General features: G+C 37.8%; 1 protein-coding gene across 4 annotated transcripts in view; it reads left to right on the top strand.

Annotated features, from left to right (window-relative positions):
- The window catches only part of Cpne8 (copine 8), a 230951-nt gene that overhangs the window by 102290 nt on the left and 113297 nt on the right, over positions 1 to 15364 (top strand). For all 4 annotated transcript variants that reach the window (XM_076556619.1, XM_076556618.1, XM_042264610.2 and 1 more), the window contains exons 8-10: positions 4043 to 4146; positions 6326 to 6430; positions 7852 to 7893. In XM_076556619.1, coding sequence (XP_076412734.1) covers positions 4043 to 4146; positions 6326 to 6430; positions 7852 to 7893 — 251 coding nt within the window. The remainder of the gene's footprint in view (positions 1 to 4042; positions 4147 to 6325; positions 6431 to 7851; positions 7894 to 15364) is intronic.

Genomic DNA, 15364 nt, shown 5'->3' with positions numbered 1-15364 from the left:
CACCAGGAGGTGGAATCTCTGGGGAATGGAGGTGGGTGTGAGGAGGGACACCTGAAAGCAAGCAGACTTCTGCAAGACTGAAGGTGGGACTGGAGAAATAGTAATGAGTGGCAGGAAGGAGGGTGAGTATTACCTACCTGTGTGCCAGCCCAGTATGACCACTGGGCAACCGGGTAGAGGGTGTGCCTGGGCATTAGCAGCTGATGCAAAGGGAAGGAAATAGCCTGCAAGGGGAAGCTAAGAGGATCAGTCAATGCAACATTTTTTTTTCTGCTGTTCATGGGACTGTGTTTAGTCAAACTACTGAAATGCCTAAAATTGCTTGCCTTAATTTGAACGTCTCATAATTTCATTCTCATCAGTACCCTGCTATAGATGTGAAGCTTTTCTTCAATAAGCTGATTTTCACCTTGAAAAGACTCATGTTTAATTCATCTAAATAAGTGGTTGCTCTACTGAAAATTCAAGCCGCTGTAAACTGGTTTTCGTTGTCAAGTTCTGGCAATAAAATAAATTTTGGTTTTGGAACCTCAAATAATTTGTTAACTTGTCACAAATCTTAATTATTTTCCACATTTGATCCCTACCTAGGCATCTTTCAGCCCCCAAATATATGACATCATCATTGTTAGCATCAGCACTTTTAAAGAATTTCTGGAATTGGTGGGGGTTTAATGTGATAGTTCTTATGGAATTCAGTGTTGATGATTTACATACTTCTGTACATTTTTAAGACATTTCTGCATAAAGGTTTTTTATGTACTATGCAAGGATGCTCCATTAAGCTTGAGTTTTGTACAGCAATTGGATCATCTTCTATCAGTTTTACAAGCCCCTCTCTTTTACCTGCCATCACTGAAGCAGCATCAGAAACTACACCAGATATGTTAACAATGGAAAAATAAATAGCTTTACCATGATTTTACTTTATGTAAATCTTTTGATTTAGTTGTGTCTTCTAACAATACTAAAGAAGTCATTTCTTCAGTGACATCATATTCACCATCAACACTCTAATAAAAATAGCAAAATTAGTCATATTTGCAGCATCAGACCTCTGTCCATCACAAAAGTATAAAATTTGACACAATGGCTCTACTCTCCAAACATCTTTCAGTAGATTTTTCCAATATACTTAACTCACTTGGCTATAGTCTAGTGAAACAAACTGGTTTTAGAAATAGTCCCCCGCCCCCTTTTTTAAATCAAGACTTGAAGATAAAGGAGAGGAATTAGACCACTCAGGCAAACAACATAAAAAATTACATAAAAGAATATTCAAGAACTTTGGGACACCACGAAAATACCAGATCTATGAATTACATGTATAGCCAAAAGAATTGAATTATGCAACAATGGAATACACCAAATCTTCAATAGGACTGTAGAAGCAAACTTCCCCAAATTAAGGAAAGATGCAAGAAACATCTAGAATATACATCAGACATTACCAGAAAAGAAACTCCCCATGTCATATTATAGTCAAAATGCCAAATATATAGAGCAAACAGTAAAGACTGAAAGTTATAAGAGACACAAGTCACATACATTGGAAAAACTGGCAGACTAACAGATGACTTCTCAATGGAAACTTTAGCACCTAGAAGAACCTATAGTAATTTATACTCCAAGTTTTTAAAACAATCTATCATTTTATTATCTCCAAGATGTCCACCTTCCCTCCAAGGAGAGACACAAGCTTAGTGTGAACGGGACAGTGAAGAAGTAATTCCAGCAAATGGGACCGGGAAACAAGCAGGTGTTACCATCTCAATGTCAGACACAATGGATTTCAAGCAAAAATTAACCAGAGGTCATTAAGACAGGCATTTCATGTGATCAGGGCCCCGTTCACCCAGAAGACATTACAATCCCAAACATATATGAACCAAAATTATGCACATTCAAGTTCAGAAAAAGCAAACCAATAGATGACAACACATACATTAATCCCAATTCAGTATTAGTCGATGATTTCAATACCCCAGACAGGCCTTCTAGACAAAAAAATTAAACAGAAATGTTGGTATTAAGTGACATCATTTATCCAATGTACCTAACAGAAATCTACAGAATATTTTACCCCCAAAGAATATACATTCTACTCACCAGTCCAGGGTGTTTCTCAAAAATAAACACAGACTGAAATGTGAAACAAATCTCAACAAATAAAAAAAAATTTAAAATAATTCCATGCATTCTCTCTGACCATAATGCTATAAAGCTTAAATCAATAGCAAAAGTATATTTTGTAATTATGTGAACTCATGGAGATAAGCAACTCATTTCTGAAAGGTGAATAGGTCAATAAAGAAATCGAGAAAGAAATAAGTATCCTGAAACTGAACAAAAATGAAAACAAAACACTCCCTCCCCTCCTCTCTCTCTGTCTCTGTCTCTGTCTGTCCGTCTGTCTGTCTGTCTCTCTCTCTCCCTCTCTTTCACACACACACACACACACACACACACACACACACACTCATACACACAAACAAACACATGGGACACATTGAATGCACTCGTAAGAAAGAAATTTACAGCTTGAAAAGCCTATATTTAACAATAAAAAAGACTTACTGGCTTATTAAATGATGCAACCAATGTGATTTCTAGCTGTATCCTAAATACGTATCCTTATGCCTCTGGATAAGTGTAATTCTTAAATCTCATCAAAGAAGCTTCCTTTTGCAGCAGACCGAGACTATCAAAGAGACACACAGCTCTTCAAATGCAGAGAACCAGTGGCTGTGTGGTGCTCAGTCCCAAGTGATACATCAGAAACACAACCCCTAGACTTCACTAAGCTCAAGGAAAATTGGAGGAGAGTGGGTGGAAATATTGTAAGAGGTAGAGGGTCTGGTCATCTGACACTAGTCTTCCTTAGATGTGACAGGAAAAATGCTAACATGCAATTTCAACAATATGGTAGCCTGAGCAAGACTGGCACACTGATAACATCAGTTGACATGCCACATGGACAGTGGAAATTCCACATGGTCCCATCACTAGAAGAGGAGGTACAGATGGTCAATGGCTGCTGAGAGAAGCAGAATCATTTTCTCCTCAGGATGAGCTCCCACATAGTGTATCTATTCTCAAGTGGTCAGCCCTGGACATATGTGCATATGAATAATGCTAAATAGATTCCGTAAGTTATACATACACATGAGCATATATATATATATACATACATACACACACATATATATTTATACATACATGCATGTGTTTATACTTGTAACAATAATTAAAGAAGAGATCATGAATTTGGGAGGCGGAGGGACATAGGAGAAGTTGGAAACAGAGGAACAGAAGTTTTGTAGATTCAGTGCTCATGTATGAAGTTCACACACCATAAATTTCCAAAGTATTGATTTGAATTTTAAATAACTATACATTTTCTACCATTAAACATACTTAGTCTACTCAATTTAATAACTTCCTTGGTATGATAGCCAGATAGCACCTTGAAATTACTCAGAGTATAAGTTCCTAGGTAAACAAATCAATTGCAATGATTAGTCTGGAATAGTTACAGACATAAAATTATGTTGCACACACAAAGGAACCCAAGCACTAAAGAAATGATTTTAGTTTTCAGACATTGTACTCCACCTCTTTATAAAAACAGACTTCTCCCAACTAGATTGTAATAAAGGCTTACCAGAAAAAAAAAATCCTGTGTAATAGATGATCATTAAATATACCCCAAATAATCAGAAATTGTAATAATGTATGTGACTGAAGACACTGTTGTGTGACATTAAAAATCCAGAGTCATCTGGCTCATTATCATTTGGGGGATAAGAGCAGGTACAGCTTTTTGAATACTAGTTGTCTGGCATTTGAAGGGAAATTTCCAGGACATTTTAAAGCCTCATAATCCTGCAATAAGTAATGGCCTTTTGTCTGCAGCTCCCAACACTTGGCCTGTGGCATCAAAATAACAAATGTGTTTTTCTTGTCAAATCTTGTTTGTGATCTGTAGTTTCTAGTTATTCCTGTTCCAGATTTTGAGCTGTATTATTAATTTTGTTTTCAGGATGCTGTCTTGATGCAGTTTTGTGCAAATAAATTGGATAAGAAGGATTTCTTCGGGAAGTCAGATCCTTTCCTTGTATTTTATAGAAGTAATGAGGATGGAAGGTGGGTATGTCTTCTACTCTGCTCAGGACTGTGATAATGCTGATGCTCGCTCTTTTTTTATTCTAACATCAAGTTAGTAAATGGAATAAAATGTATGATATTCTAAAGATGATGTGATCGTTTTCATTTCCATGACTAGTTTCATAAGCATTTATGTTTAACATATAAATTAGTTTCTGCTTCCTTTTCACTTTTTATAAATGTCTGCTTTCTTTTAGCAATGTAGAATGATGCATTTTGTAGAAACCTGAATTAGCAAATGTGTTTTTCATAGAATTGGATGGAAACCATTTGATGTGGAGGAGGGGGGGCATGTATTATTCTGTGCTACAGGGATTTTCCAAGAAATCTTGGAGTGTAAAGCTCAGTGAAGTGTTTCAGTGTTGTATAGTGTTTACCAGTCGTGACTAGATGAGTGTGTACTGAATTCACTGTGCCTGGCTCTACCTCCGATTATTCATTCCTGTGGTTCATATCATACTGTTCATATTTATGAGAAAGTTAGTAGCTAAAAGTATGACTGAGAGTCTTTTGCCAAGAAGCAACTCATGTCTGATACTTAATGACTCTGGTTACATGTACTTAGAGTTTTCTGTTCTATAAGTGGGTTGACCTACCTCAGAGAAGTGAGGATTAATCAGTTACTATCCAAACTCAAGTCAAAGTCTCTAACACATCAGACCACAACCGTTATCTATTATTAATATTGTTTTATACATTTTTTGTTTGTCTTAACAATGCACAATGAAAAATTATCTAAAGATAAAATGTTACTTAGAAGTTGAAAGTGGAGGAAATGGAGTCTGAGGCTAGCTATTCCCCACTTAGGAAGAAGTTAGCAGACAGACAGATTTCTTCAGTCTTAGTGTTCTGTGTCCTGATTGAACTGTGTATTCCTTGAGTTCTCTTACTTATTTTTCTAAAAATGTTATACTTGTATGATTTCAGGTTATCACACATTTAATGAAGTTTTTGTTATGAAAATATATTATGCTTATTACATCATATTTTTTAATCAAATGAAATCTATTTTTTCAAAAATGAAACTATTCCAAATTTCCAAATCATTGAAACTGAGATCTTAAAATCAATACATCTTATTTCAGACTTATTTTCACATTTATAGAAAACTAGTTTATCATCTGTATCAAAACATATATTAATGGATATATTTTAAAGCATTTATATATGGTTTTTGTTTTTTATGAAATTTGAGTGAAAAATAATTTTTAATACTGCTCACTTTTACATGTATTTTTCAGTGAAAGATCTTTTTCTTTGTTTTAAACATTATTTAAATATGCAGCTACTTCTAAATTAGCCTTTCAGCTAACATATTAAAACAATCTGTGCTGGAAACAGTGATTAAAATTATAAACTTAAAATTCTAAAACTATAAAGTCCAATTTTCTGGATTTCCCATTGATTTTATCACACTCTATTTCATAACTAGGTAATAATTTTTCCTTTACAAGTAGCGTGTTTGGTAAGGAACTTCACATGTAGGTTACTTATTAAGAATGGTTTTGTGTGACTCTGTCCGTAGTACACACATATACACAGCCCTATATTTACACAACAAGACTCCTGACTACTAGGGAAGTTGCATCAGAATCCAGTCAGAACTTCCACTCATCACCCTAGCAGTGGGATTCTTAGTGAGAGTTTTATGTCACTAGACATGAGAATGATTAATAAAAGAAAAAAAAAAGAACAATTCCTGGCTTATGAATATCTCCTTGAGCAGAGGAGTCACTTTCTTAGGAGGAAAAATTCCTAATGTGAAACTGTTTAATTCCACATCTGGTGACTCCAAGATTGTAACACAAATTTTGACTTTACCTTAAACAAATTTGACAAACCCAATGACTATTGACTACCTCAGGTTTTTATAAAATAGCACTAAGATTTATTGACTTTGCAGAAAATTATTCAGGGTAAATATTGCCATATCTCATTTTTTATATTCTAAGGAGCAGATTTCACAAGTTTACAAATCTATGTTTTATATTAACTCAGGCAGTGGTAGCAGTCAAGGATGCACACTACTAACTCTGCCCTTGGAGAGGAATGGCTGATAAAATAATGCATCATAAGTGGATCATTGATATATAATTTTATGTCTTTACATGTATCCATTATCTGTTTATAACTTCATAATGGAAAACTCTTTTCACAGTTTTACAATTTGTCACAAGACAGAAGTTGTCAAAAACACTCTGAATCCTGTGTGGCAAGCCTTCAAGATCTCAGTCAGAGCCTTGTGCAATGGAGATTATGACAGGTAAGACAGCTGAGACTTTAAAACTGAGGATGCGGAATGTTCATGGTCCATGGAACTGGGATTTAGTCCACATTGTGTTTTTATGAAGGTGGCTTCTGCACCTCAGTAAACATCTATATTTTCTACAAAAGCATGGATGAGTTATTCAACAAAATATCAAGCAACTTGGCTTTATTCCAATGCTTTGGGAAACAGATATAATTTTAGCTAGTTAAAGCTTGATTAATTGGACTGATTTTTTCCCCAAGATAAACATGTGTCAAGTGCTAAAAATACATTGAATTAGCCTTTAATGTACTATTTAAATGTAATTCCTAAATTCTCATTGACCTAAGCTGCCATTGCGTCAGCGGCCTGTTCTGTTAAAGTGCAGCACTTAGGTGCCCACCATGAACAGGACATTGGCTAGAGTGCTGTCACTCCTTGAAATTGGGTGTAACTGTGCTCATGGTCTCATAAAATGGTCCTAAAGCTACAGAGAAGGTATTTTAACAAGGTCCACCCAGTGATGCTGATCCTTCAGCATACTTGAAAGTTCATAAGACTGAAGTTTTCCTTTATTGGAAGCTTATGGTAGACTATTGTGTAAGAACCTCTATAGAATCCAAACTAAAAGTATATAAATAAAAATAAAATTTCAGTCTGTTTGTTATTTTACTAGTCTTCCTACTTGTATGTTAGCAAACAAACAGGACATTATCTTGTAGGTAGTGTTGAGACAGGGCCTTGCTGTGTAGCTCAGGCTGACCATGACTGCCTGATTCCAATGACTCAGCATCAAATACACCACTGCATTCCAGGGGGGTTTATTCTATTAACCAATGCTAAGAACTGTAAGTAGTGTGCCATCGTGTTTACTTTTAAACGTATGGTATTATTTGGTAGATGGGGCTACTTTATTTAATGGGTTCATTCTTACCCTAAGAGAGCAGTTCATGTATATTTTCTGATTAGCAATGTTAACACTACCTGGTCACCTTGTAAAATTAAGGTTCCCAAACCCCAACTCAGATCTGTTGGACCAGAAGCTCTGTGAAAAGTGGTCTAATAAGCTACATTGTGATGAAATCTTAAGGTGACTCTAATCTGTGTGAATTTGAGAAACATGTGCCAAGACACTGGTCTCCAAGAGGGGAGATGTGGGTCTATCTTCTCCTGAGGAGATACGTTGTCCACATACTTTCTCCACATACTGAAGAATTAATATAGATTCCTGAAGCTGACTTTAAAATGTAAATTTAATTGTAGTAATGAAATTAGCTAAATCAACTTCAATTTACTCTGTGAAACTTATAAGCCTGTGTTCTCTAAGAACAACTGACTGAATTTTATTTTATAAATTCAGATCATATTATTTTAATATTATATTATTGGATCATATTATTTAAACCATTTTCATGTGTGTGCTTTTCTCCTGGTAGAACCATCAAAGTAGAAGTATATGACTGGGACCGAGATGGGAGGTAAGGCTTTGTGTTTGTGTCGATCCTGCTATTCAGACTCAATGCAACCTAAGCAGACTATGTGGAAATGACTATGATGTTTTCTCTAGTTTCATGTTTTTCTGCTTTAAAAATACGTTACTGATAGGTTTACATGTGATTTAAAAAAATATGTATTCTTCAACTTTGAGATTACAACGAAGTGTTTCTTCGTTTACAGTAAAACTTCATGATTGGCTTTGATGCTTTGATAATGTGTTCAACATAAAGGCATCTATTTTTCAGGGTTGTGGAGGAGAGAGTTCCATTGCTCCAGCTCGGGGTTCTGTGAAGGATACTATAAACCTTTTGACATGCTACTCAAGGGAATGCAAACACACACACACACACACACACACACACACACACACACACACACACACACACACACACACACACAATCTAAAAAAATAATTTTAAAAAACACACTCTTCTTTTTATGATGGTGGCAGTAAGACCTGACCCTTACACATGACGAGCACTGTTGAGCTACATCCTCAGTCGCTACTGACATTTGAGAGATCAGATTTAGAATCAAAGAAAACATTTGATCCCAAGAAGACTGGAAATAAAAGCTATGAGGCCAGAAGAAGAAAAGATCTTTAGGGAAAATTTTAAATATTCCTCGGAAATGAATTATGTGAACAGATTGGTGAACAATGTTGCAATCTTTTGAGGATTCCCTTTCAGTTCTAGGACAAAGTGTCTTTACCTTCACTTAAAATACAGATCAATATTTTGAAATAAAATGTTAATGCATATTTCTATATCATATATGTACCCAGAAGCAGCTGCTTAAATTTTAACTGAATATTCAATTTGTGGATGAATTTTAAAAGGCTCAATAAAATTCTCAGTAATACTCTCAATTAAATATCTAATGAGATTTGAAAAGCATGTTAGGTTAGAGCAGAAAATAATACAGATAATATAACTCAGATGTTAATTTTATAATTTAATAATAATCACCATACAGGCCATTATGCCAGTCGATAGCCTGTGTTCTGTGTGTGGTGATAACATTGGTACTACATGTGTGTTTATTTATCCCACAGTTTCCAAATATGACATGCACTCCTTAGAACACAGTACAATTAATGATCAAAAAGAGACTGTTATGTTTCCTCTCTGCCATCTTTGATGTGTGAAATTATGTACCTCTCTCATTTTGTACTTCCTGCAATGCCAGAAATTTAGATGCTTCTTTTTACAAAAGGATGGTAATAAGTGGTTTTGTTGATGTTGTTTTTATTTGTTTTTGAGACACTATATAGTTCTGGATGATCTGGAACTTGCTATGTAGACCTCACTGGCCCCAAACTCACAGAACTCTCCTTGCCTCTGCCTCCTGAATGCTAAGATTAAAGGTTTGTGTCACCTTGCTCAGCCCAGTGGACCATCTTTTACTTTGAACAGTCTGTACTAGCACCGTTCAAAGAAAATAATTCAAGGGTCTTAGTTTGGGTTTCTATTGCTGTGAAGAGATACTATGACCACAACCACTCTCATAAAGGAAACATTTAATTGGGGCTGTGTGGTGATAATCTAATTGTACTGAATTATTATTTTGATTGTATGTTAATAAATAAAGTTGTCTGGGAGTCAGAGCTATTAGAGCCATAGCAAGAGTGTGGCGGTGGTGGCACACGCCCTTAATCCCATAGATATCTGTGTGTTCAGGGTCAGAGCTATTAGAGCCATAGCAAGAGTGTGGCGGTGGTGGCACACGCCTTTAATCCCATAGATATCTGTGTGTTCAGGGTCAGAGCTATTAGAGCCATAGCAAGAGTGTGGCGGTGGTGGCACACGCCTTTAATCCCATAAGATCTCTGTGTGTTCAGGGATACAGCCAGCATTGGAGACATATGCCTTTAAGACCTAGGGGGCTGTACATTCAGACAGTGACGAGGCAGTCATGTGTTTGGGTTTACAACCAATGAGAAGGCAGAACAACATACTTTAAAAAAACGAACCGACAGGAAGTAGGTCTTTTTTCGCGAAGCTGGGACAGCAGGAGGAAGGGTGAGATTTTAGCTCTGAGCTCTGACTTCTCGGCTTTCTCTTTTACATTGTTTCTGTGTTTCTTATTTAATAAGACGGTTGGTTACATCTACAGGGCTGGTTTACAGTTTCAGAGGTTTAGTCCTTTATTGTCAAGCAGGGCATGGTGGTTTGCAGGCAGACATGGTGCTGGAGAGCTAGCTGGGATTTCTACATCTTGATCAGCATTCAGCAGAGGAGACTGTATGCCACACTGGGCATAGCTTGAGCATATAAGACCTCAAAGTTCACCCCCGCAGTGACACACTTCCTCCAACAAGGCTGCACACCTCCTAATAGCGCCACTTCCTATGGGCTAAGCATTCAAACACATGAGTCTAGGGGGGCCATACCTATTCAAACCACCAGACCAAGTCACGTGGATAATTTTAAATTTTCTTTTGTCAGCACTAGTAAGTAAATGTAAACCAGCAGCATCTATGTAGTAATGATTCAGTCTTAGGTACATAAAATGCTACCTTTTAATACAGTTACTATAACAGTGATTAAAATAGTAAGTACACTTTTTATTTATTTATTTTTATTTATTTGAATATTTTTTCATTTTACATACCAACCCCTGTTCGCCCTCCCTTCCCTTCTCCCATTCCCTGCCACAGCCCCCTATTCCACTCTCATGCCCTCCTCATAGTGGGTAAGGCCTCCCTTGGGTATCAACACAGACTGGCATACCAAGTTTGGGCAAGACCCCCCCCCCATCACAGCTGAGTAAGGCTTTGCACCATAAGGAATGGGCTCTAAAAAGCCAGTTCATGTACCTCAGATACATCCTTGTCTCGTTGCCAGGGAACCCACAAACACATCAAGCCACGCAACTGTCACCCACATTCAGAGGGCCTAGTGGAGTCCCATTCAGGCTCCCCAGCTGTCAGTCCAGAGTCCATGAGTTCCCAACTGTACTCAGATTGGTGTCAACCCTAATTGTCATCATAGAACCTACATAGAACCTACATCCAGTAACTTGTGGCAGCAGATGCAGACACCCACAGCCAAGCACTTGGCCAAGCTCCTGGAGTTCAGTTGAAGAGAAGGAGGAGGGATTATAGGAGCAAGGGGATTCAGGGTCATGATGGGAAAGTGCACTTTTAAACACCTTCTTCAAAGTCTGACATGTGTGTTATACTTACAGTGCAGCTCAGTTCAGACTCATTGTGTTTCAAGTGCCTTACAGATCCACATGCTGGGGCTGCCTCATTGCACAGCATTGTTTTGGCTATGATGTCATCTATAAGATGTGAATTGTAAGAAACATTATACCACTTGGGCATGGCATCCATTTCTATAATCCCAACTACTCAGAAGGCTGAGACAGGAAGATGCCAAGTTAGATGCCTATCTGGGCTAAACAGTTATTTTCAAAGCCAGCCTCTGGCAATTAATGAGATCCTGTCTCAGAATAAAAAATAAAAATAAATAATGTGCTTAGAAATAGAGCATTAGCCTAGTCTTAAGACCCTAAGTCTAATCCCCAGTACAAACAAGGAAATCTGGGAACTCTCTGTATTAGTTTGTGTGGACATTTAACCATTTAAGCCTAGTACATATAGTCTAGAAGGAATACTTCAATTAAAGGCTTTCATGGAAGATGCTTGATCAATTGGTTGCTCACAATCACATGTTTCAAGGGAGCTACAGGTGAGTGATGTTGTAGTAATGTCCCCAGAATGGGAGCTTCAAGTAGTCCTGTGACCTGGGATTTCCTTCTGTGAGCAATGCCTTGTGGGTATGAAGTGTTTGAAAGAATATTGTAATGCTGTTTATCAGTTAACTACTTCACATTGAATCTGCTGTCCTGGACCAGACTAGAATGGGAGAAATGTATGTACTTGAGTATTTTTATTTAAACCCAGTGACCTGAGAGGGCAAGAGTATTATGTCACCTCATTATGAGGAATCAGTTCAGATGTACTCAATTTTCAACAAGTTAAATCACCTCAATGTAGTGCTTCTTTCAGTCTCCTAAATGTCATGCCTTTCAGGGATGTGGAAGAATATTTAAGCTTCATTTTGAAAAGTGAAAGTTAAAATGCTAAGAACAGGCTTGTCTGGCTCATAAAACCACCAGTGGCGATGTCCTTGAAAAGCCTCATTTTTCTAGAAATTACTTCAGCTGAATTTAGTTTGACTCAGAATCGGGACCCACTAATGGAATAGTTCTGCATAAACTCCGCGGGGCTGTAGTGTGGGACTGATTGCCATAGGTGACTAAGTAGGCAGTTGCTACCGCAGCGTGATGGTTTGATGAAAAGACCTAGCCAGTGATCTGCCAATCATCACATCCCAGCTTCAGACTGTTAAATAGGGGGTGTTGAGTGCCATTGTGGCCACCGCATTCTGTCAAACGCCCTCATGTCACATCACGACAGGTACAAACTTTATCTGTGAAATGCTATAGAAATGCCAGGTCTTCTAGTCTGTTCCCTTTAGGGAGTTTTGTTAAACCTGTTGAAGGTTGCAGTTCTGGGATTCTGTGTCAACTTAAGCCCAGGGCTTAAGAATTCACTTGTGCTTAACGTGAGATGTGAGACCTCATTTAGGAGATCATTTTATAAGCCTTTCATGTTTTCCTCATTTATTTTCAGTTTCCTCACTCACTGTCTCTAATCTTCCCCTAAAATTAGCCTATTATTTGCTTTTGGTTAATCCTACCGTCCTGTGTATGCAGGCCACAAGCTTCGAGGTCTTTTTTTTTTTTTTATGTTGGTAAATCGAATTTCATAAACTGAATGTTACTCCGGCATATCTGTTTTTTAATTCTATCTACTTAGGTCTTTTTTTTTTTCTTTCAAATGTAGCATGTGACTTCCTATCCCCCGACCTTTTAATTTGTAATTATCATGCTCAAGATGAGTCATTTTAATTAGGAGTGCATTAGATTCTTAATCAATTTTTAACTCTCGAACATCTTCACATATTTAGATGAGTCAATAAAAAAATCTGTTCAATTAATTTTGGAATAAATTGCCATTGCGTACTTACATTGACCTGGCATAGTGACTTAACTGAAGACTTTAATCTTTATGTAGAATGTTTTAATTATACTTAATTTGCTTTTCAATCTTTCTGTCTACCTCGAAAGACTTTGGAGTCTGTAGATTTTAATGAATTTTTTCAGAAAAGTCCATAAACACACCACACTGGTGTTCTGCTAAGATGTGTCAGCAGATTCCTTGGCCATTTCCAACTACATGGTGCCCTGATTTGCCGTGCCATCTTTCCTAATGTCTTCCCCATCAAGAAAGGCTTGCTCAGCTCATGCATAGGTTTTCCATCCGGCTCAGCTGAAATGTCATTAACCACAGGAAAGCTTTCCTTGGACATCTAGAGTCACTCAATCCTCTGTTTATTAGCACACTTAGTGAATTCCTTCTGCTTGATCTTCCACGCTAACTGCAAGCTCACTGGGTTCAGGGAACTGTTTTTTCTCACTGCTTACAGAGGTCTTTAAAGTCAGCTGCCTCTGCATGCTTGCACCTAGTGGTTGTGTCAGTTTCACACCTGCAAGGAACATCTGTATCAGCTGAGACCCTTCCTGATGAACGCTCAACCCTCCTGGATGTTTGTGCGTCCCCTCATTCTCCCCTTCACTTCCAAGTGTGAAATTATCTCAAATAACTTTAACAGGTTGGAGTTTTATCTCTGGAGAAGCTTCAGTCGTGATTACTTTGGCTGTCACATCCCCATTGAGAATTTGTAAGCATTTCTTTCTTGTCTTGTATGATATTAGAGGGACCAGCCTTAATATTATACATCCCAGGGGCTCAGGAGAAAGAACTACTAACAGCGAGGACTATTTTCAGGACAATCTCAGCACACTGAGCTCTATCGTCCACTTGCTTTCCTCTGGCATAACATCCTTTATACACAGCTCCAGTTCTGTTCTCATGTCTAGCTCCTTTCTTGCCTGATTTCTCTCTATACTTATCTATTGCTCCCTCTAAGTTCTATCTTAATTCTCTCATCTTAATTCTGCCTCATCTAGGTCCTTTTCAGCTTGTTCTTACCCAGCTAGTACTTCCCCATCTGGCACTTCCTCATCTTCCATCTCATTCCTCTAGTACTGTCTTCTAGCCCTTCAATCTAGTTCTTCCCCATCTCAGTTTGTTCTTTGCAAGTTCTTACCCATCTAGTTCTTCCATACTCTTTTCTCTTCTCTGACTTCTGTGTCCTGGAAGTCCTGGTATATAAAGCCAGGCTCCCAGGGTCAAATGGAGGGGTGATAAGAATCATATTGAGAGGCAATAACCATTAATTATCATTTGCAACCCCAAAGGGAAGTGAACAATGGGGAAATGACTAAAGGCTAAATTCGGGTAATATCTAAGAAGAGGGATCTTATGTGCTCAACTATTAAACTCTTAAATGTGATTAGTAGAAAATGTTAAGAATCTATAAGTTGCTAGGTCAATGGGAGAAAATAAAACTCTCCTCTTTTTTCCTGTGGCTCCTATCTGTCCAAGCTATCTGCTGTATTTTTCTGCAGGGTGTGGGAAAGTGTGCTCAGTCGCTAGGCAACCTGTGTACAGCTAGATGCCTCTGGTGATAGTTAAAGGGAGATCTGGAACTAACTAGAGGTAAGGTTTGGGAAAGCAGGAAGTAAAGCTTAATTGGCACATCTGCCAGGCCTTCTCAAATGGGTAGCCTGGATGTTTAAGTCTGTTCTTAGAAAGTACAGAGGTATCTCTGATAAGGTACTTTCCTCCATCTGGGAATGGACCTGGCCGGATGCTGCCAATGATGATAATTACAGGGAAGCTTGAACTGGGGTTCTGGCTGAGCATAGTTGTCAGCACAGAAGTAATCTAAATATTCCCAGAAGTGGTTAGGTAAGGAGTTAAAGGTCTATAAAGTTAGTAAGGCTGTAAGAAAGGAGGGTCTAAGCTGAATTGTGTAAAGCTATTACTTATGTCCACCTGACCTAGGTGGTGTCTCTTTGTGGTATTTACCTTAAATCAGGAGACTTTCATGTGGACTGTTATTACTGCTAGTCCTTGAAAGTAGCCAAGGGAGATATCTGATTCCAGAGAAAGCCTTTCCTGAGGCAGTTCTCCAAATACCTGGAATGTGTATGTCCAGAGAGTGATCAGTCCACACTGTTAGTCCTTCTTAGGGAAAAGTCAATTGGGAAAACTATGAAGGCACACATGATTTTCATAACAGAATACAGCTGATATATAACAAGCCAAGTAACACCAAAAACTCCTTGGGATTTGGTTTCCTCTAGAGGAATTCCCTGATTCTTCCAGGTAGTGACTTTGCTATAATCAGCTGAGTTCTTATGATATATTCCTGTGGCCTGCAACATTCTTGATTTCTTCTTGGGCCTATTCATTATTCTGTGTCATGCATTGTTTAATCTCCCTGAATTCATGTGACTTCTAGAGATTTTTTT

Source organism: Peromyscus maniculatus, chromosome 20 (genome assembly GCF_049852395.1).
Source record: "Peromyscus maniculatus bairdii isolate BWxNUB_F1_BW_parent chromosome 20, HU_Pman_BW_mat_3.1, whole genome shotgun sequence".
Lineage (NCBI taxonomy): Eukaryota > Metazoa > Chordata > Mammalia > Rodentia > Cricetidae > Peromyscus > Peromyscus maniculatus.
Note: the sequence above shows the minus strand (reverse complement) of the source record. Positions and strands in the feature narration are given on the sequence as shown.